The following is an 18309-nucleotide window of genomic DNA, read 5'->3' as shown; positions in this document are numbered from 1 at the left end:
CAGAGTGATGGGATAAATAGGGTGATTAGAGACTCTAGACTCGGTAATTAGGGGAAAACCTGAGGCCTGAGTGACAGGAGGGAGCCAGCTTTGTGAAGATCTGGGGAGACTTCCAGGTAGGGGATACACCTAGTGTAAAAGCCTAAGGAAAGTCTGCTGTGTGGGGAGATGAACTAGGAGATAGAAAGGGGCCATTGCAAGGAATTTGGATTTTACTCTAGATGCAGTAGAAAGTCATAGGGCAGTTTTAACATGTGACTAAAATTATCTGATATATATATTAAAAATCTTACTCGTTAATGTCCAGAGGTAAGTAGATATATAGTTCACAATGACATTTAGAAGAGAGGAAATGGCTAGTATCATAGGTTTGTAAGGGATAGTGTAATAATCGAATATATTGATGTCAGACTGTCTTGTTTTTAAATCCTTCCTCACCACACTTAACAGCTGTGTGTCCAAGGGAGTTGTACAAACTTTCTAAGCTCCAGTCCCTTCACCCATGAAATGGGAATAGGACCTCCTACAGTGGTAGTGAATATTAAATGAGATAATGAATAAAATGCATTTAACCAAGCGACTGCCATGATAAGCATGCAAAATTATTATTAACTACATTGATTTTTCTTTTTGTTAACTATGTGACCTTGAGTGAGTGACTTAACTTCTATGTCTCATCTGTAAAATGGTGATGATCATCATACTGGTTCACAATACATATTTGAAATCCCTGCCAGGTGGTTTTCTGAATTTAGAGTTTTTTTAGATTTAGATTTAGATTTAAATTTTAGGTTTTGATTGGATTTAGTAATCCAGTGCATATACCTTGTATTATGTCACACCCCAACAGCTTCTAGGGCAGCACCCTATAATCAAATACATTTATGGCTCTGCAGCAAAATGTATGAATAGCCAGCCATACTAAAAGGAATAAATCAAAGACTGTAAATAGCTGCAAGCCAGTTCAGGTCAGGTTTTGCTGCCAAATGAATTTTTTAAATATGGTTTTTAGACCCTTTCCAGTTTCAGAATTATAAATAATGGATTACAAACCTGTACTCTGTAGTTATGGTAAGGATTAAATGAGCAATACATGATACACTTAAAAAATACTAAGTGCTAAATAAATATTAGCTGTTATTTTTTACCACCAGAAAGGTGGTTTCAAAAATCAATGGCAGGCCTTCCCTGGGCCTGTGTCTGAGTGTCCACCGCTGAGGGCCTGCTCAGACACCGAAGATCTAACTGCAGCCATGAGCAGCAATGAGTGTTTCAAGAGTGGATGATCTGCTATGGAGGCCCAGGAATGCCCTACTAGTGGAGGCCGTGGTCATGGAATGAGAAGCTGTGGCAGAGGTGGAAAGTTTCCAGTTTGGTTCCTTATCTCCTCCAGACACCTGTTGTCACTGTGCTGAGTCTGGTTATCTTGCCGACGATTGTGATCTTCAAGAGGATGCCTGCTATGACTGCAGTAGACATGGCCACATGACCAAGGACTGCCAGGAGCCTGAGAGAGAGAGAGAGAGAGAGAGAGAGAGAAAGAGAGCAATGCTGCTACAACTGTGGCAAACCAGGCCATCTGGCTCATGACTGTGACCATGAGGATGAGCAGAAGTGCTGTTCTTGTGGACAATTTGGATACATTCAAAAAGACTGCTCCAAAGTGAAGCATGATAGATGCGGTGGAACTGGTCACGTAGCCATCAGCTGCAGGAGAACAAGTGAAGTCAACTGTTAGCACTGTGGTGAGTCAGGGCACCTTGCACAGGAACGCACGATAGAAGCCACAACTTGATTATTTTCCTTTGTTGCCCCTCCTTTTTCTGATTGATGGTTGTATTATTTTCTCTGAATCCTCTTCACTGGACGAAGGTTGGCAGAGTCTACTCCCAGGCCAGTGAATTTTACTTGCCATGTAAAAGGAGAAAATGGGAAAAAATCGACTCTGCATTTAACTACCAAAAAAAAAAAAGTTTATGTTTAGTTTGCTTGAGGTGCTATGTATAATGCTTTGCTAAAGAACCCCTTTCCACCCCACTGGTGAATAGGGATTAATGAATGGGAAGAGTTGAGTCAGACCAGTAAGCCTGTTTTGCGCTTCTTGGATATGTTCCCATGTAGGAAGTAAAAACAATTCTGGAAGTATCTATCCATAAATAACTTTAATTTTAGCATAATGATGGCTTTGGATTATCTGACCCAGTAGCTATTAAATAATACCAAATAACATCTGTATGAAGCCCTACATAGAACATACAGGTGAGTGGGAGTAAACAAAATAAAAAGACAAATGTGTGTTAACGGCTGTGTGAGAAAAATCGAGATAAAGGCCCAAACAGGAACAACTTCATCACAGCATTGAGGCTGGATATACATAAGGTGATGGCAAAGGTTTAGAACATATTTTTTCCAAAGACTAGGTCTAAAACCCAGAGTAAACATTTATGCTCAGAGTTAGCATAATTTGGAGTGATTCAGGAATTGCAGAGAAATGCATTTTCACAGAAATCATGCTGTTATTTTTGTATACTATATCACTTAGACAACTGTGTTTCAGTTTTTAAAAGTCAGATGGAAAAAAGCAAATGAAGTCCTAGAAAATAGAAATGTAATTTTAAACTATCCAATAAAGCTGGAGGAGGAAGGGGAGTTTGACTAAAGTTCTTTGTGTTTGTTTCAAATTTTCCTTAATGTATATGGTGCGAAATGCCTTAATCCCATTCTCCTCCCTACCTTCCCAGAAATAACTTATGAAGTTTGTGTATATACTTCCTGTCCATGTTTTTATCATTTTGCTATATATATGTGTATCCATAAAGAACAAAAAGTATCATTTATAAGCTCATGTTTAATTAATTAACATTATATTTCCAAGATCTAGTCCATTATATGAAAGTCCATAATTTGAATAAATTCTTTACTGATACTTAGGTTTTTCCAATTTTGCATTATTATAAATGAAGCTGCAATGAGCATACTTATTTTTTTTAATATTTTCTTTTTAAGCAATCTCCACACTCAATGTGGGGCTTGAACTTACAACCCCAAGATCAAGAGTTTGCATGCTCGGGGTGCCTGGGTGGCTCAGTCGCTAAGCGTCTGCCTTCGGCTCGGTCATGATCCCAGAGTCCTGGGATCGAGCCCCACATCGAGCCCCGCATCGAGCCCCGCATCAGGCTCCCTGCTCAGTGGGGAGCCTGCTTCTCCCTCTCCCACTCCCCCTGCTTGTGTTCCCTCTCTCGCTGTCTCTCTCTGTCAATTAAATAAATAAATAAAATCTTTAAAAAGAAAAAAGTTTGCACGCTCTACAGACTGAGCCAGCCAAGCTCCCTTGCAATGAGTATGCTTGACATGAGCTTTACATATATGTGCATAAACAAATACAAAATTATTACAAGTGTATTGAAAGAATATGCCCCAAACTTATGGTAAAATGCAGGTTATCCTGGCTGGGCGTGGGGCAGGAGGAAAATGGGATTTGATGGGGTAATGAAAATGGAAGAGTCATGTGACATTTTTTCCTTAAAAAAAATTGTGGAACACAAATATAACAAGATATTAATATATGTTAATCCTTAATTGTAGGAATATAATTTTTAAAAATTGTTTTTTTATTTTCTATTTTTTACATTTATTGTAAAATATTTCAAAAATACAAAAAAGTTGAAAAAATTATGTGGTGAAATACCTATGACCTAGATTCTACAACTAATATTTTATTATATTAGTTTTATAACATAACTACTACTTATTTCCCTCTATTCATATCATCCAGATTTTTTACACATTTAAAAACAAGTTGCAAGCATCAATACACTTTATCCCTAAACACTCAACATTGATATCATTAACTTAGGTTGAATAATTAGTCACAAGTTTGGCTTCTTTTTTAGGTAAAATTGACATACAACAAAACATATAAATCTTAGGTGTAACCTAAACCTCTATCAAAATAAAATATGTAGAAAATATAGAATATAGATATATACTATGTAGAAATATATAAGCCCTAGAAAGTTCCTTTATATCCCTTCCTGGGTAACATAAGGCACCACTCATCCCCCAGAGGCAGCTCTATTCTAATTTTTTTCCACCATTGATTAGTTTCACTTGCTGTAGAATTTTATATAGATGCAATCATACAATATGGGCTCTTTTGTGCCTGGCTTCATTTGATCAACACTATGATTTTGAGATTAATTTCACACTGTTGCATGCTGCAGCAGTTCATTCCTTTTTATTGCTGAGTAATAAGCAGATTTTTATTACAATTTGTTTATCCACTCGTTGATGGATAATTAGGTTGTTTCCACTCTGGGGCTATTACAGTGAATAAAGTACTACAAATATTCTTTTACCTTTTTGTGGTCATATATTTTCATTTACATTGGGTAAATACCGAGAAGAAGGATGGTTGGATCACAGTGTATGTAACCCTACAAGAAAATGTCAGTTTTCTACAGTGATTGTACCACTTTATGCTCCTATCAGCAATGTGTGAGAGTTCAAGCAATCAGCTTTTTGCCTTGAGCATTGTATTAGGTACAAAAGTACTAAAAAAGTTATCCTTGCCTAGAAAGCTTATATTATAATTTGCAAGATTAGGCAAATATTGAAGAAACAAAGAAAATTTGAATATTGAACTATGCAAAGCTGATTTTACACGCAGAAAGAATTATATAGTCTTAAGAAACCTGGGGCACCTGGGTGGCTGTCGGTAGAGAATGCAACTCTTGATCACAATTGTGAGTTCAAACTCCACACTGTGTGTAGAGATAGAAAGAAAGAAAGAGAGGGAGGGAGGGAGGGAAACCCAAGAGGCAGGAGGCCTATTCACCATAGAAGTTTGTGGGTCACGTGTTGTAGCTAACCTCTAGAAGAAGGGAAGGAGGTGCTACATAGTTCCTTATGGTAATATATTTCCTTTGTATTATTCATAGGGCAGGACTAAGAAGTTAAATCACTAAAATTATCAAGAAATTCACCCCATTCTAAACTATTAAGTAGCATATGGTATGAATCCAAACAGACCTGTTGGATCACTGATGCAAACAGGATTATTTTTTAAATCAATATTAAAATATTTATTTCATGCTTTCTTACACATCTCACATCATGATATTTAAAAAAATGTCTTCCCTTAGATTACATCAAAATTTAAAACTCTTGTACATCAAGGGACACTATCAACAGAATGAAAGTCAACCTACAGAATGGGAGAAAATATTGCAAATCATATATCCATTGGAGGTTAATATTTTGGAATGCTTGCCTGGCTCAGTTGGTGGAGCATGCAACTCTTGATCTCAGGGTTGTGAGTTCAAGTCCCATGTTGGGGGTAGAGATTACTTAAAAATAAAACTTAAAAAAAATTTTTAAAGGGGTTAATATCTAGAATATATAAAGAACTCCTATAACTCAACAACAACAACAGTAAAACAAGCTGATTGAAAAAATGGGCAAAGGACTTCAACAGACATATTACAAAGAAGAGATACAAATGGCCAATAAGCAGAAATAAAACATGCTCAACATCACTAATCATTAGAGAAATGCCAATGAAAACCACAATGAGATATCACTTCACACTCATTAGGATGGCTAACAAAAACAAGCAAGCAAGGAAACAAACAATAACACGTATTGGCAAGGATTTGGAGAAATTGGAACACTTGTGCACTGTTGGCAGGAATGTAAAATGGTGCAGACATTATGGGAAACAGTAGGGAGGTTCCTCAAAAAGTTAAAAGTAGGGGCTCCTGGGTGGCTCAGTCAGTTAAGTGTCTGCCTTTGGCTCAGATCATGATCTCGGGGTCCTGGGATTGGCCCCGCAGCATTAGGCTCCTTGCTCAGTGGGGAGTCTGCTTCTCCTTCTCCCTCTGCCCCTCCCCCCTGTGCTTGCTTGCTCTCTCTCTCTTTCATGTGTGCTCTCTCTGTCTCAAATAAATAAATAAAATCCTTATTTTAAAAAAGTTAAAGGGGCACCTGGGTGGCTCAGTCATTAAGCGTCTGCCTTCAGCTCAGGTCATGATCCCAGAGTCCTGGGATGGAGCCCCTTGTTGGGCTCCCTGCTCAGCGGGAAGCCTGCTTCTCCCTCTCCCACTCCCCCTGCTTGTGTTCCCTCTCTCACCATGTCTCTCTCTGTCAAATTAATAAAATCTTTTTTAAAAAATAAAAAAAGTTAAAAATAAAATTACCATATGACCCATTAATTCCACTCCGGGTAAATACCCAAAAGAATTGAAAGCAGGAACTCAAACAGATATTTGTACAGCCATATTCAGAGCAGCATTAGTCACAAGAGCCAAAAGGTGGAAGCAGCTCAAGAGCCCCTTGATAGATTAATAGGTAAATAAAATGTGGTATACATACAGTGGAATATTACTCAGCCTTAAATAGGAAGAAAATTTGACAAACGCTATAACATGGAATAATCTTGAAGACATTCTGCTGAGCGAAATAAGCCAATCATAAAAGGACAAAAACTGCATGATTCCACTTCTGTGAGGTGCCTAAAGTAGTTAAATTCATAGAAACAGAATGTTGAATGATGGTTACCAAGACGAGGAGGAAGGAAGGCACGAGGAGTTATTAATTAATGGGTACATTTGGAAAATAAAGAATGTTCTGGAGCTGGATGGTGGTGATGGTTTCTCAACAGCGTAAATGTACTTATGCCATGAACTGTACACTGAAGAATGGTTAAAATGGCAAATGTTGTGACCACAGCTTACAAAAAGTAACTTGTGGGGGGCGCCTTGGTGGCTCAGTGGGTTGAGCGTTGGACTCTTGATTTCTGCTCAGGTAATGATCTCAGGGTCATGAGATTGAGCCTGCATTGGGCTCTGTGCTCAGCATGGAGTCGGCTTGGTATTCTTTCTCTCCCTCTCCCTCTGCACCTGCCCCCCACCCTGGATTGCGCTCATGAGCTCTCTCTCAAAATAAATAAGCGAAATCTTAAAATAAAATGTAACTTGTAGCAAGACATACCTCTTTCTGATGTGGCAAAGCACATCTGTGTGTCGCTTTTCCTCGGCGAACAATGTTTCTGACAGAAAGCTTGGTTTCTGGAATATCTCTCTTAACGATGATGACTTTCCAGATAATGAACTTTTTCATTGTAATTAGTGGGCAATGCCACAAGATGTCACTATTTAGCTGAAAAACTCTTCCAATTCAGTTCGGTAGCTGGTAACAGTAAGTAAAGCCAGAGCAACAGACAAAAGCCTCTAACTCTCCTGATCAGTGCTTTACTCCTACAAATACAGTTTTCCGGGAAAGAGAAGGTTTCCATCTTTGAAGTACATTAGTAAGCTACTCCTTTTTTTTTTTTTTTTAAGATTTTATTTATTTATTTGACAGAGAGAGAGATAGCAAGAGCAGGAACACAAGCAGGGGGAGTGGGAGAGGGAGACGCAGGCTTCCCGCCGAGCAGGGAGCCGGATGTGGGGCTCCATCCCAGGACCCTGGGATCATGACCTGAGCCGAAGGCAGTTGCTTAAGGACTGTGCCACCCAGGCACCCCAGTAAGCTACTCTTGTTTATGAAACTTACATTAATATTTGTTAACCTAATAGATACTGTTTTTCATTACAAATCAGATTGATGTAACAAAAACATAATTAACTTTGAAAGTGATAACAGTGTAATACAAAGCTGAAATGTAAAGATTTTTTTTTTTAAGATTTTATTTATTTATTTGACAGAGAGAGACACAGCGAGAGAGGGAACACAAGCAGGGGGAGGGTCAGAGGGAGAAGCAGGCTTCCCGCGGAGCGGGGAGCCCGATGCGGGGCTCGATCCCAGGACCCTGGGATCACGACCTGAGCCGAAGGCAGACGCTTAACGACTGAGCCACCCAGGCGCCCCTGTAAAGATTATTTTTTTAAAGATTTTATTTATTGGGCGCCTGGGTGGCTCAGTTGGTTAAGCGACTGCCTTCGGCTCGGGTCATGATCCCGGAGTTCTGGGACCGAGCCCCATGTCGGGCTCGCTGCTCAGCTGAGAGCCTGCCTCTCCCTCTCCCTGCTGCTCTGCCTGCTTGTGCTCTCTCTCTCTCTGTGTCAAATAAATAAATAAAATAAGATTTTATTTATCTATTTGAGAGAGACAGCTTGAGTGGAGAGAGGGAGAAGCAGACTCCCTGCCAAGCAGGGAGCCCGATGTAGATTCTATCCCAGGACCCTGAGATCATGACCTGAGCCGAAGGCAGACGCTTTACTGACTGAGCCACCCAGGCACCCCTGAAATGTAAAGATTATTGATCACTGAAAGTCAGGTAGCATGTGGCTTTAGCACTAAATTATGTGTGACCTTGATAAGTCATTTAATTTTTCTGATCTCACCAGAGTAGTAAAAATTTCCTTTTTTAGGTCAATATACACTACTATATATTTAATATATGCTAATATATATTTAAATACATTCTTCTAATTCTGAAATATTTTGGTTTTTATAGTAGATCAAATTATAACTGTTCAAATACAATATCAAAAGTGAGTTCAGTAATAGAAAATATAATCTGCAACAAAACATTAGGAAATATAATGAGACTTCTTGACATCTTGGGTAATTATTTTAGGAAAGTACTCACATGTATAAAACAATTGTAAAGTAGTATAAAAACTCTTGAAATGAAAAAAACCACATTTGTTACTGAGAATATTTTTTTAAAAAGATGATGGAATATTTTAAGCTTTCCTTAAATATAAAATTCTCAAGATTCAAGAACACAGCAACTCTTAAAGATTACACTATTTGAATTGGTAATATTACCTGCTAACTATAATCCAAATAAATTATTTTTTAAACTTCTAATTTTTGCAAGCAGTTTATAATTGATTTAATAATACCTAAAAATAATCCAAAACCCAAATGCCCACCCTGGGTGAACTGCAGGACACTAGGGTATATTAATAAAAGAGAGCATATTTTTATTAGTAGTTAACAGTTATTAGGATCAAGGTTACATTATTAGGATAAGAAAGACTATCAACGGTGGGGTGAGAACACAGAACTCAGAATGATATGAAGAGAGTGTAGTGCCTGGTTTAGAATATTGACAATTGTTTTGTTTCTAACATGAAATTTTTGTTTAACTCTTAAAAACTTAGATCTTTGTTTAACTTCATGTCAGGATGATTAAATATGTAAACGGAAAGAAAAAAACGACTTGCTAAAATTTGCGTGATTCTTTTGAACATCGGAAGCTAAATACAAGATTGATATTTCATGTCACAGTGTCACTTCTCTCATACATTTGGAGGGGGTGTATGTGTGTGGTGGTGGTGGCGGGGGGGGGGATCTCCCAGTGTGAGAACAGTCTGGGAGGGGCAGAGTGGGGGAGGACCCTCCTGTCCCATTCATAACACGTTCATTCACTGCGAGCCGGCGAAAACGGACTAATCTCTCAGGCAGTCATTCCCTCTACCCTAATAAGACTCCACCACCTCTCCTAGAACTCGGTAAGTTCAGAGTGCAGTAAAAATGCATGTTTCCCAGTAACAATCTGAAATGATTTTGTAGTTTATCGGAGAGTGAAGATGGGAGGGGGTGGAGGTGGCAATTTTCAGGCATCGCTTTGCTTTCGTCTTTGCACGGGTTTCAGAAAGATATAAAAACGATTATTTAGACAGTAAGCGATTTTCTCAGAGGGTCTCTCTCAGGCTGCTGCTGCCCACTGGAAACCAGCGTATGGGAACCGTAGACGGTACGGGAAGGGGACTTCGTAGATGCATTTGCAGCAGCCGTCTCTGCCCCTGTCCCCAGGTCCGAGGGATGCTGCTTTCCGGGCCCAGCCACCACTGAAGCGCCCAGGCGTCCGGGAAGACCCGAACTGAGCGCGGACCCGCGGACCATGAGTTCTCTGAGGCTGCGAGCGTCGCTGTCTCTGCTGCTGCTGCTGCTGCTGGGTGGCTGCCTCCTCGCGGCCGCCCGGAGAGACCAGGGGGCGGCAGGCAGCGCGGCGGAGCCGACCTCTGGTCCCGCGGGCGGCTCGTCCGGCCGCTTCCTCAGCCGCGAGCGGCACGCGTGCAGCTGGCAGCTCCTGAGGCGCGCCCCAGGGCCCGCGGCGGGGAGCGAGCTGGCGCTGCGCTGCCTGGACCCGGCCGGGGCGCTCCAGCAGTGCGCCTACCGTGGCGAGCCGGAGCGCTGCGCCGCCTACGCCGCCCGCGGCTCGCTCTACTGGAAGCAGGTGCTGGGCCGGCTGCGCAAGAAGCGGCGGCCGTGCCAGGACCCCGCTCCGCTCAAGGCTCGCCTGTGCGCGGGCAAGAAGGGCCATGGCGCCGAGCTGCGCCTGGTGCCCCACGGGTCCTCACCCGTGCGCCCCACCACGGCCGGCTTCCCCCGGGATCCCGAGCCCCGGGTCAGGAGCCGGGGGCGGCTCCGGGACCCCGCTCCCGCCCCCGCCAGAGGGGCCCGACTTCCCACGAGCAAGTCTCCTGGGGGGAAGCCCTCTGAGAAGGCCAAAGCGGACAAGAGGAAGGCGGCCTCGGACCCAGAAGAGGAGCGACCCCTGGGGACCCGGCCCGATCCCGACGGGCTGGACGAGAACGCAAAGCTCACGGAGACCTACTGTGCTGAGAAGTGGCACTCCCTTTGCAACTTCTTTGTCAATTTCTGGAATGGCTGAGGCTGCCCAGCCCGGGGAGGAACGTGGGTGGGGGGAGGTACGCAGCCGGGGAGGAGACGTTAAGAGCATCTTAGGCCAAGAGATAAGGGATGGAGCGTGGGGAGGAGTCCCGGTTCTAGACTGGGGCTGGGGAGGTGGGAGGGCGTGGGCCTCGGGATGGGAGTGTAAAGGGTAGGGAGAATCTCTGAGACAGCAGAGACGTTTAATTTTTGGAAGAGTCCGACCCTGATGAAGAGCAGAAGAAATAGTGGAAACACAAGTAGGCATACCTTAAATGTACAAAAACTGTAGACTGGGAGAGAGACGAGCACAGAGGAAGGCTGGAAAAAAAATAAGGTGGAAAAGGGACGAAAGCGATGTAAATCTCACGTGGGAAGCAGGATACTATGTATATTGTTTAACACATTTATATTAAAATGTCATCACGAGCAATTGGTAACCTGAGCCGGGTTGAATTGTTTAGTGACTTCTCACCCAATCAGATGACAAGATTCCCAACTTTTTTTTTCCTTTTGGAATTAGTATGAACTTGGGTACTGCTTGGTGTCATAGATGACCTCTGTTCGGATAGAAGCCATTCAGAGGTCCAAATTGCCTCCAATGAGAAGGTTTTCAGGATGGTTGCCCTTGGATTCTTTTAGAAGTGTTACTTTTAAACACAGGAATGCCTTACGTTCTTTTGAAACTTTCCCATTAACCTTTTAAATTCAGAGGTGAATTGTAGTGCTCACGTAGGTTTCTAAAAAGAATTCTTTATATTTTATCATTTTTAAAAAAAATAGCTGAAATTAAGCATGTATCTCAGAGTCATTTGGGCCATTATGGAAGTTATATCTCTGTTTCATGTAATTAATTGTTAACATATTTCATTTTAAGTAAGATGTAATGATAACTTTGCACATGTTAGGTGCTCAATAAAAACTGTATGACTTGATTTAAAGAACTGGCAGGGCAATGGAAATTCTGACCGCATATAACATAGTTCTGAGTATACCTTGAAGTAAGTTCCCAAACATCTCCTGAATTGTTAGGAAAAGACAAGAAGTCTGCATAAAGCAAGAGTGACAAACTGGCAAACCCTGGAGTGTATCATTGCTCTGCTTGGCCTGCATGTGGTTCTCTTTCATTTTTCCTCTTCTTCCCTCCCAGTTTAGATTTGTTGCCAGCATTTAAAAATTTCAGGGCGCCTGGGTGGCTCAGTTGGTTAAGCGACTGCCTTCGGCTCAAGTCATGATCCTGGAGTCCCGGAATCGAGTCCCACATCAGTCCCACATCGGGCTCCCTGCTCGGCAGGGAGTCTGCTTCTCCCTCTGACCCTCCCCCCCATGTACTTTCTCTCTCTCTCATTCTCTCTCTCAAAAATAAATAAATAAAAAATCTTTAAAAAAAAATTTAAAAATTTCATATAAAAATTCAGATTTCCGAATTCTCTTAAAAAACTAGATCTGCAGGGGTGCCTGGGTGGCTCAGTCGGTTAAGCGACTGGCTTTGATTCAGGTCATGATCCCGGGGTCCTGGGATGGAGCCCCGCGTTGGGCTCCCCGCTCAGCGGGAAGCCTGCTTCTCCCTCTTCCTCTGTCTGCCCCTCCCCCTGCTTATGCTCTCTCTCTCTCTCTCTCTCTCTCACTATCTCTCTCTCTGCATCAAATAAATAAAAAAAAATCTTTAAAAAAATTAGATCTGCAAACATTTGGACCTCCCTTCCCATATGGCAACAATTGGCTGACACTAAATATTGGCTGCCCCCTTTAGATTAGGCATGTTTTCTAGAGTTCTCTGCACTGCTCCTACAAATCTTATCAATAAACTTTATTCATTTATATTACAAGCCTGAGCCCATAAGACATTTAAGCCCCTGATAGATATAAGGCTTTTACCTTTTTGCTGACCATCTGTTCTTCTCACACCCTTCCCTTCAAAATAGTGGTAAAGGTAACAATCTTACAGATAGTAAACATCTCCTGAACTCTTTCCTCTTTGACCAGCCTCTGGGAAATGTTAACTATCTCTTATCTATTCTGTAGATTCTTATATTCATACAATCGGCAAAATATTCAGATTGCACATTGTTCCAGGCCAGGTTTATGAGGTCACATTCTGAGTAACATTGACCATTAGATAAAATTCATCTTGGCCAGAGAAAGGAAGTTCAGAGTAGCTAGAGACCACTCCCTTAAGATAGGGACCAATGTACACTTTCTCTAAAAAGTTTGGCAAAATTTGGGTGTCATCAAAGAGGGTATTAGAAATGAAACACCACTGGGACACCTGGGTGGCTCAGTCGGTTAAGCGTCTGCCTTCGGCTCAGGTCATGATCCCAGTGCCCTGGGATCGAGTCCGCATCAGGCTCCTTGCTCAGCAGGGAGCCTGCTTCTCCCTCTGCCTGCAGCTCCCCCTGCTTGTACCCTTGCTCACTCTCTCTCTCTCTCTCTCTCTCTCTCGCCCATGCTCTCTCTCTCTAACAAATAAATAAAATCTTTAAAAAAAAAAAAAGAAAGAAATGAAACACCACTGTCTAGAACCATAGCTGGAATGATAGTTTTACCTCTCCATACAAGACAAATGCCAATCCTTCTTGTGTGCCCTTTGACAGTCTGATAAACTTACTTCTACGAAAGAAGGACAGGCCAAATTCTAGGCCCAAGTACACAATGCAGATTGCTACTGCTTTTGATCCTTTACTCTTTAAGAAGAACTATACCAGGACTTCATCTCAAGAACAGAATACGGACTGATACTCTTTTTTTGCAGTGAAAGGGAAATGGACACATACTGCCCTCAGCTTCTGGAGTGACTTTGACTTGACTAAGTCCCAATGTCTCCAATATGTACACTGAGGGGAGTTAGGCTAGGTTAAATCTGAGGTCCCTATGGCACACTACTCGCACTCCAGAATCCTATACATCGTTTTGCATAGTGATAATAACACGTGAAAGTCAACAACTACTCTGTGTACAGTACCACATGTTATACCGCAAGAAAGATTATGGATTTGGAAAAGCTCCAGAGAAAGACAACTGAAATAGCCAGGGAAGTAGAAAAGGCTTCTGTATCTGGAGCATCCAGAAAGATTTGGAAGGCTGGGCCAGAAGGACGAATCTGTAGGTGGGAGAAGACAGGATCAAATGTCTAAAATAATGAGGAGGATGGACAGGGAGAACTTGGGTATTCTCCCCCGGCAGGTGCCATCAAGAGGGGGAGGGGCACCTGGCTGGCTCAGTTGGAGTGGAGTGTATGGCTCTTGATCTTGGAGTCTTGAGTTAGGGCCCCACATGGAGTGTAGTGATTACTTAAAAATAAAATCTTTTTTTTTTTTTTTTTTTTTTTTAAAGAGAAGGGAAAGTTGCCAGGGCACCTCCGAGTTTACTGTCAGACCTGGGATCATCATGGACATCAGATGTAGCAAGACATCTGTCACTCAGTCTATTGGAGACAGAGAATTTATTAAAAGTGTTGAACCATCTTATTCTCTTGTACTTCCCAAATTATTTAGCACAGAGATAGCAGGGAAAAGTGGAAGTATACCCATGTACTCTATACCCAGTTCACTTGTCTTTATTTTTAAACATTTCATTCATGTATTTCAGAGAAAGAGACAACATGAGCAGGAGGAGGGGCAAAGGGAGAAGGAGAAGCAGACTCCCTGCTGAGTGGGGAGCCTGACCCGGGGCCCTATCCCAGGACACCGAGATCATGACCCAAGCCAAAGTCAGATGCTTAACAGACTGAGCTACCCAGGTGCCCCTCCCAGTTTGCTTTTCTGAACTCATCTCTACTAGGCAAATCTTTTCTTTTTTTATGTCTTTATTATTATTACTGTTATTATTAATTCTAAGTAGGCTCCACATCCAATGTGGGGCTTGAACTTGGGACCCTGAGATTAAGAGTCACATGCTTTACTGCCTGAGCCAGCCAGGTGCCCCCCAGGCAAAGTCTTTTCAACCTTCAAAGTCCTTCAGTCTCTGTTTCAGTTTGCCCTGACATACCACCAACATTTTGATCCTTTAAAACAACATTTTCACTCAATGACTTAGCTGTGGTTTGTTTATTTGTTTTAAGATTTTATTTTTAAGTAATCTCTACACCCAATATGGGGCTCGAACTCATGATCCCAAGATTAAGAGTCACATGCTCTACCAACTGATCCAGCCAGGCACCCCACTTACGATTTTAAATAAAGATAGGATCAGTTGGGCGCCTGGGTGGCTCAGTTGGTTAAGCGACTGCCTTCGGCTCAGGTCATGATCCTGGAGTCCCGGGATCAAGTCCCACATCGGGCTCTCTGCTCAGCAGGGAGTCTGCTTCTCCCTCTGACCCTCTTCCCTCTCGTGCTTTCTATCTCTCATTCTCTCTCTCTCTGAAATAAATAAATAAAATCTTTTAAAAAAATAAAAAAATAAAAATAAAAAAAAATAAAGACAGGATCAGCAACAGTACTATGGGAAGCTATACTGGAGCCTGAGGCGAGAAAGGAAAATCAGTGAAGAATGATACTGTCTTTATTGAAAATTTTGATGTTTTGTTTATCAGGGATTGTTTTGCATTAATTTTGATTTTTTTAAAAATATTGCATTAAGGGCGCCTGGGTGGCTCAGTTGGTTAAGCAACTGCCTTCGGCTCAGGTCATGATCCTGGAGTCCCAGGATCGAGTCCCGTATCGGGCTCCTTGCTCAGCGGGGAGTCTGCTTCTCTCTCTGACCCTCTTCCCTCTGTGCTCTCTATCTCTCATTCTCTCTCTCTCTCTCAAATAAATAAATAAAATCTTAAAAAAATATATATTGCATTAAAACATTTTTTATCTTGACTAGTGAGTTTGTTGGTACTCCATTATATTTTGCACCCGAGGCAAAGAGCCTCCTGTCCCGCTTGCCTCCTAGTCCTGGCCCTGGGAGGCAGCCCCTGTGCTGTGGGCAAGCACTGTTATTGGAGTCAGGGATGACCAGTTTGAATACTAGTTCTGCCCACCTCCTACTCTGGGTTACTTTGAGAAGGTCGCTTAATCTCTTCATGTTTCTTTCTCTTCTCTTGTTGAAGAAGGGTTACCTACTTCCAGGGTTACCATATTGGATACCGCCCAACACCATGCAATATTTGCCACGTAATAGGTACCCAATAAATATTATTACATCTTCTTCCCTTACAGAATGATACATTTTAAAATGACTTAATTAAACAATAAACATATAATTGTTGATAATGTGCCAGATGCCCTGGACTTTGGGGCTCAGGAAGCGGGGTGGGGATACCCCGACAGAGTACCAGGCTTCAACCAGCTGGAATTTAGGATTACACCGTGAAACACTTAGAAAACAATGAGAGCAAAAACCAAAGAAATTAGGCTTCTACATGTAGGAGATTAGAAAGATGAAAGGTGAGTGTAGGTCTGGTTATCTGGGAAACCCACCTGGAAGATGTTAGCTTGAGGTAAACTTTGGTGTAACTCAAAAAACAGGTGTGGGAAATGAGTGAAACCCTAAATGAAATGATGAAAAGAAACGATGTAAATCTAAAATTCTTGGGCCAACTCCCAGCTCTGCCTCTAGATCTAATTCTGGGCAAGTCATAAAGATGTTTGTGCCTCATTATAGCATAAGGAAAAAATGTATACTATGCTGCAGAAGGCTCCAGAAAACAAGAACTCTCAAGTAACATCGGTGGGAGTGTAAATTGGTATAACCTCAATGGAAGACAAGTTGGCAGTTTATTTTAGCAAAATTTAAAATATCCATACACTTTAACCTGGGAGTTCTCTATTTTTATCCTAAGGCATATTAGTACAAGGATACATAGAAACACATACAAAGTTATTAATAGCAACATTGTTTATATTGGCAAAAAATTAGAAACAACTTCAATCAATGGGAAATTGATTAAGTAAATTGAAATTCATTTATGTTAGATTGAACCATATTGTGTGAACCAAACTAAGGCCATTTTGGACAAATCCACCATGATGACTGTGCTGTGACCTGAAACCTCCTCGAGCACAGGCCCCTTCCCTCCCACATTCTTTCCTTTTGTTTAACCACACCCTTAAGCACACCCTAGGGGCATAACATGCTTGATCTGCCCTGGAGGTATGACTATGACACACACATATTCTTATGCATTTTCCTCCTGGGTGTCCCCCAACAGGTACTTCCAGCCTCCAGGGCTAAAAGAGTAGGTGTTAAGGGAGGTGGGGTCAAGGAGGTCTACTGGTTTTGCAGAGCCCAAGACATGCTTCTCTAAGTCCCCTTAATAAGCCATTTCTTGTCAAGCTGGATTTCTTGGCTTTTTTCTTGCCTCTTATGGTCCTTCAGCCTTTGGAGGTCATTTTGCATATACTTCCCTTTCACAGAATACATATGAAACTATCATTTGACCATTTTGACCTCAAGAAAATGACAATTTTATATGGTGCAACTTAATACAATACTATGTGGCCACTTAAAAAACAAAAGATCTCTCCATAAACTGATATCCAACACTATATAAGGTATACTGTTAAATAAAACAAAACAAATAACAACAAATATATATATTGTTGTTATATATATATTTGTATATATATAAATATGATCAGGGTGAGGGGTGGGGAGAGTCAGAATACCAGTTAATGATTGTTAGCGAAAACTTGGCAGAACGCAATGATCCCATGTGACAACTACTTACTCCCAATCTTGAAGTTCAGTTTTAATTTTCTTCTTAACAAGGGGGGTAGTTTTATCCAGAACATTTTGATCCTCCATTTGGAACATACAGTTGCATATTACTTAAAACAATAAGTTCTTGGTCCTTGCAACCTAAACACCTATGACCTCGAGCAACAAAATCTATCTAAAAGAAATCAAGTTAAATCCAAATCCTTCAGATAAGAATAAATATTTATATTATTTGATTTTAGCAACTCTATGAGTTATATACTGTGGCAGACTGTATATACGAGTATAGAAGTATATAGAATTACTTATATTTATCCCACTTGCTAGTAGTCACACCCCTGTGTAATCCCTTCTCCTTCTCCTTGAGTATAGGCAGAACCTGTGGCTTGCTTCCAACCTCAATAGAATGCAACAAAGGACATGAAATGTCACTTCCATAACTACATCGCATAATATTGCAACTTCTTTCTTGCTAGTAGACTCTCTATTGATTTTCTCTTTCGCTGAATTTGATGAAGTAAGCCACCATACAGAAAAGCCCACATGGCAAGGAACTGAAAACAGACTCTGGCTGACAACCGGCAAGGAGCTGAAGCCCTCAATCTGACATCTGCAGGAAAGTAAATCCTGCTAACAACTCTGAATTGGGAAGCAGATCCTGCCCCAGCTGAGCCTCAGATGAGACTGAAGCCCAGGTTGATACTTTGATTGAAGCCTCATGAAAGATTCTGAAGCTGAAGATCCAGTTGAGCTGTCTCTGACCCAAAGAGTGTGAGATAATTAATGTGTGTTATTTAAGCTGCTAAGTCCGTGGCAATTTGTTATGTAGCCATAGATAACTAATATAAGTACATAAAAATACATTTGAAATTATTTTATTGTGCACACGTGCAACTGTATCTGTAAGATAAATTCTTATACATGGAATCTGTGGCTTAAAGACATGAGGACATGAGCCCTTAGGACTTTATTTTTTAAAGATTTATAGATTTATTTATTTATTTATTTATTTATTTATTTATTTATTTATTTATA

General features: G+C 41.3%; 1 protein-coding gene and 1 pseudogene across 1 annotated transcript; both read left to right on the top strand.

Annotated features, from left to right (window-relative positions):
• Positions 1–1253: 1253 nt before the first annotated feature.
• On the top strand, positions 1254–1795 carry LOC113923684 (annotated as a pseudogene).
• A 7534-nt stretch (positions 1796–9329) lies between these two features.
• On the top strand, positions 9330–11841 carry FGFBP3 (fibroblast growth factor binding protein 3). Its single transcript, XM_027596369.2, has 2 exons — positions 9330–9464; positions 9769–11841. The coding sequence occupies exon 2, from the start codon at positions 9857–9859 to the stop codon at positions 10628–10630; it is 774 nt and encodes a 257-aa protein (XP_027452170.2). The 5' UTR covers positions 9330–9464; positions 9769–9856; the 3' UTR covers positions 10631–11841.
• The last annotated feature ends 6468 nt before the right edge of the window (positions 11842–18309 follow it).

This window comes from Zalophus californianus, chromosome 15 (assembly GCF_009762305.2).
Source record: "Zalophus californianus isolate mZalCal1 chromosome 15, mZalCal1.pri.v2, whole genome shotgun sequence".
NCBI classification, from domain to species: Eukaryota; Metazoa; Chordata; class Mammalia; order Carnivora; family Otariidae; genus Zalophus; species Zalophus californianus.
Note: the sequence above shows the minus strand (reverse complement) of the source record. Positions and strands in the feature narration are given on the sequence as shown.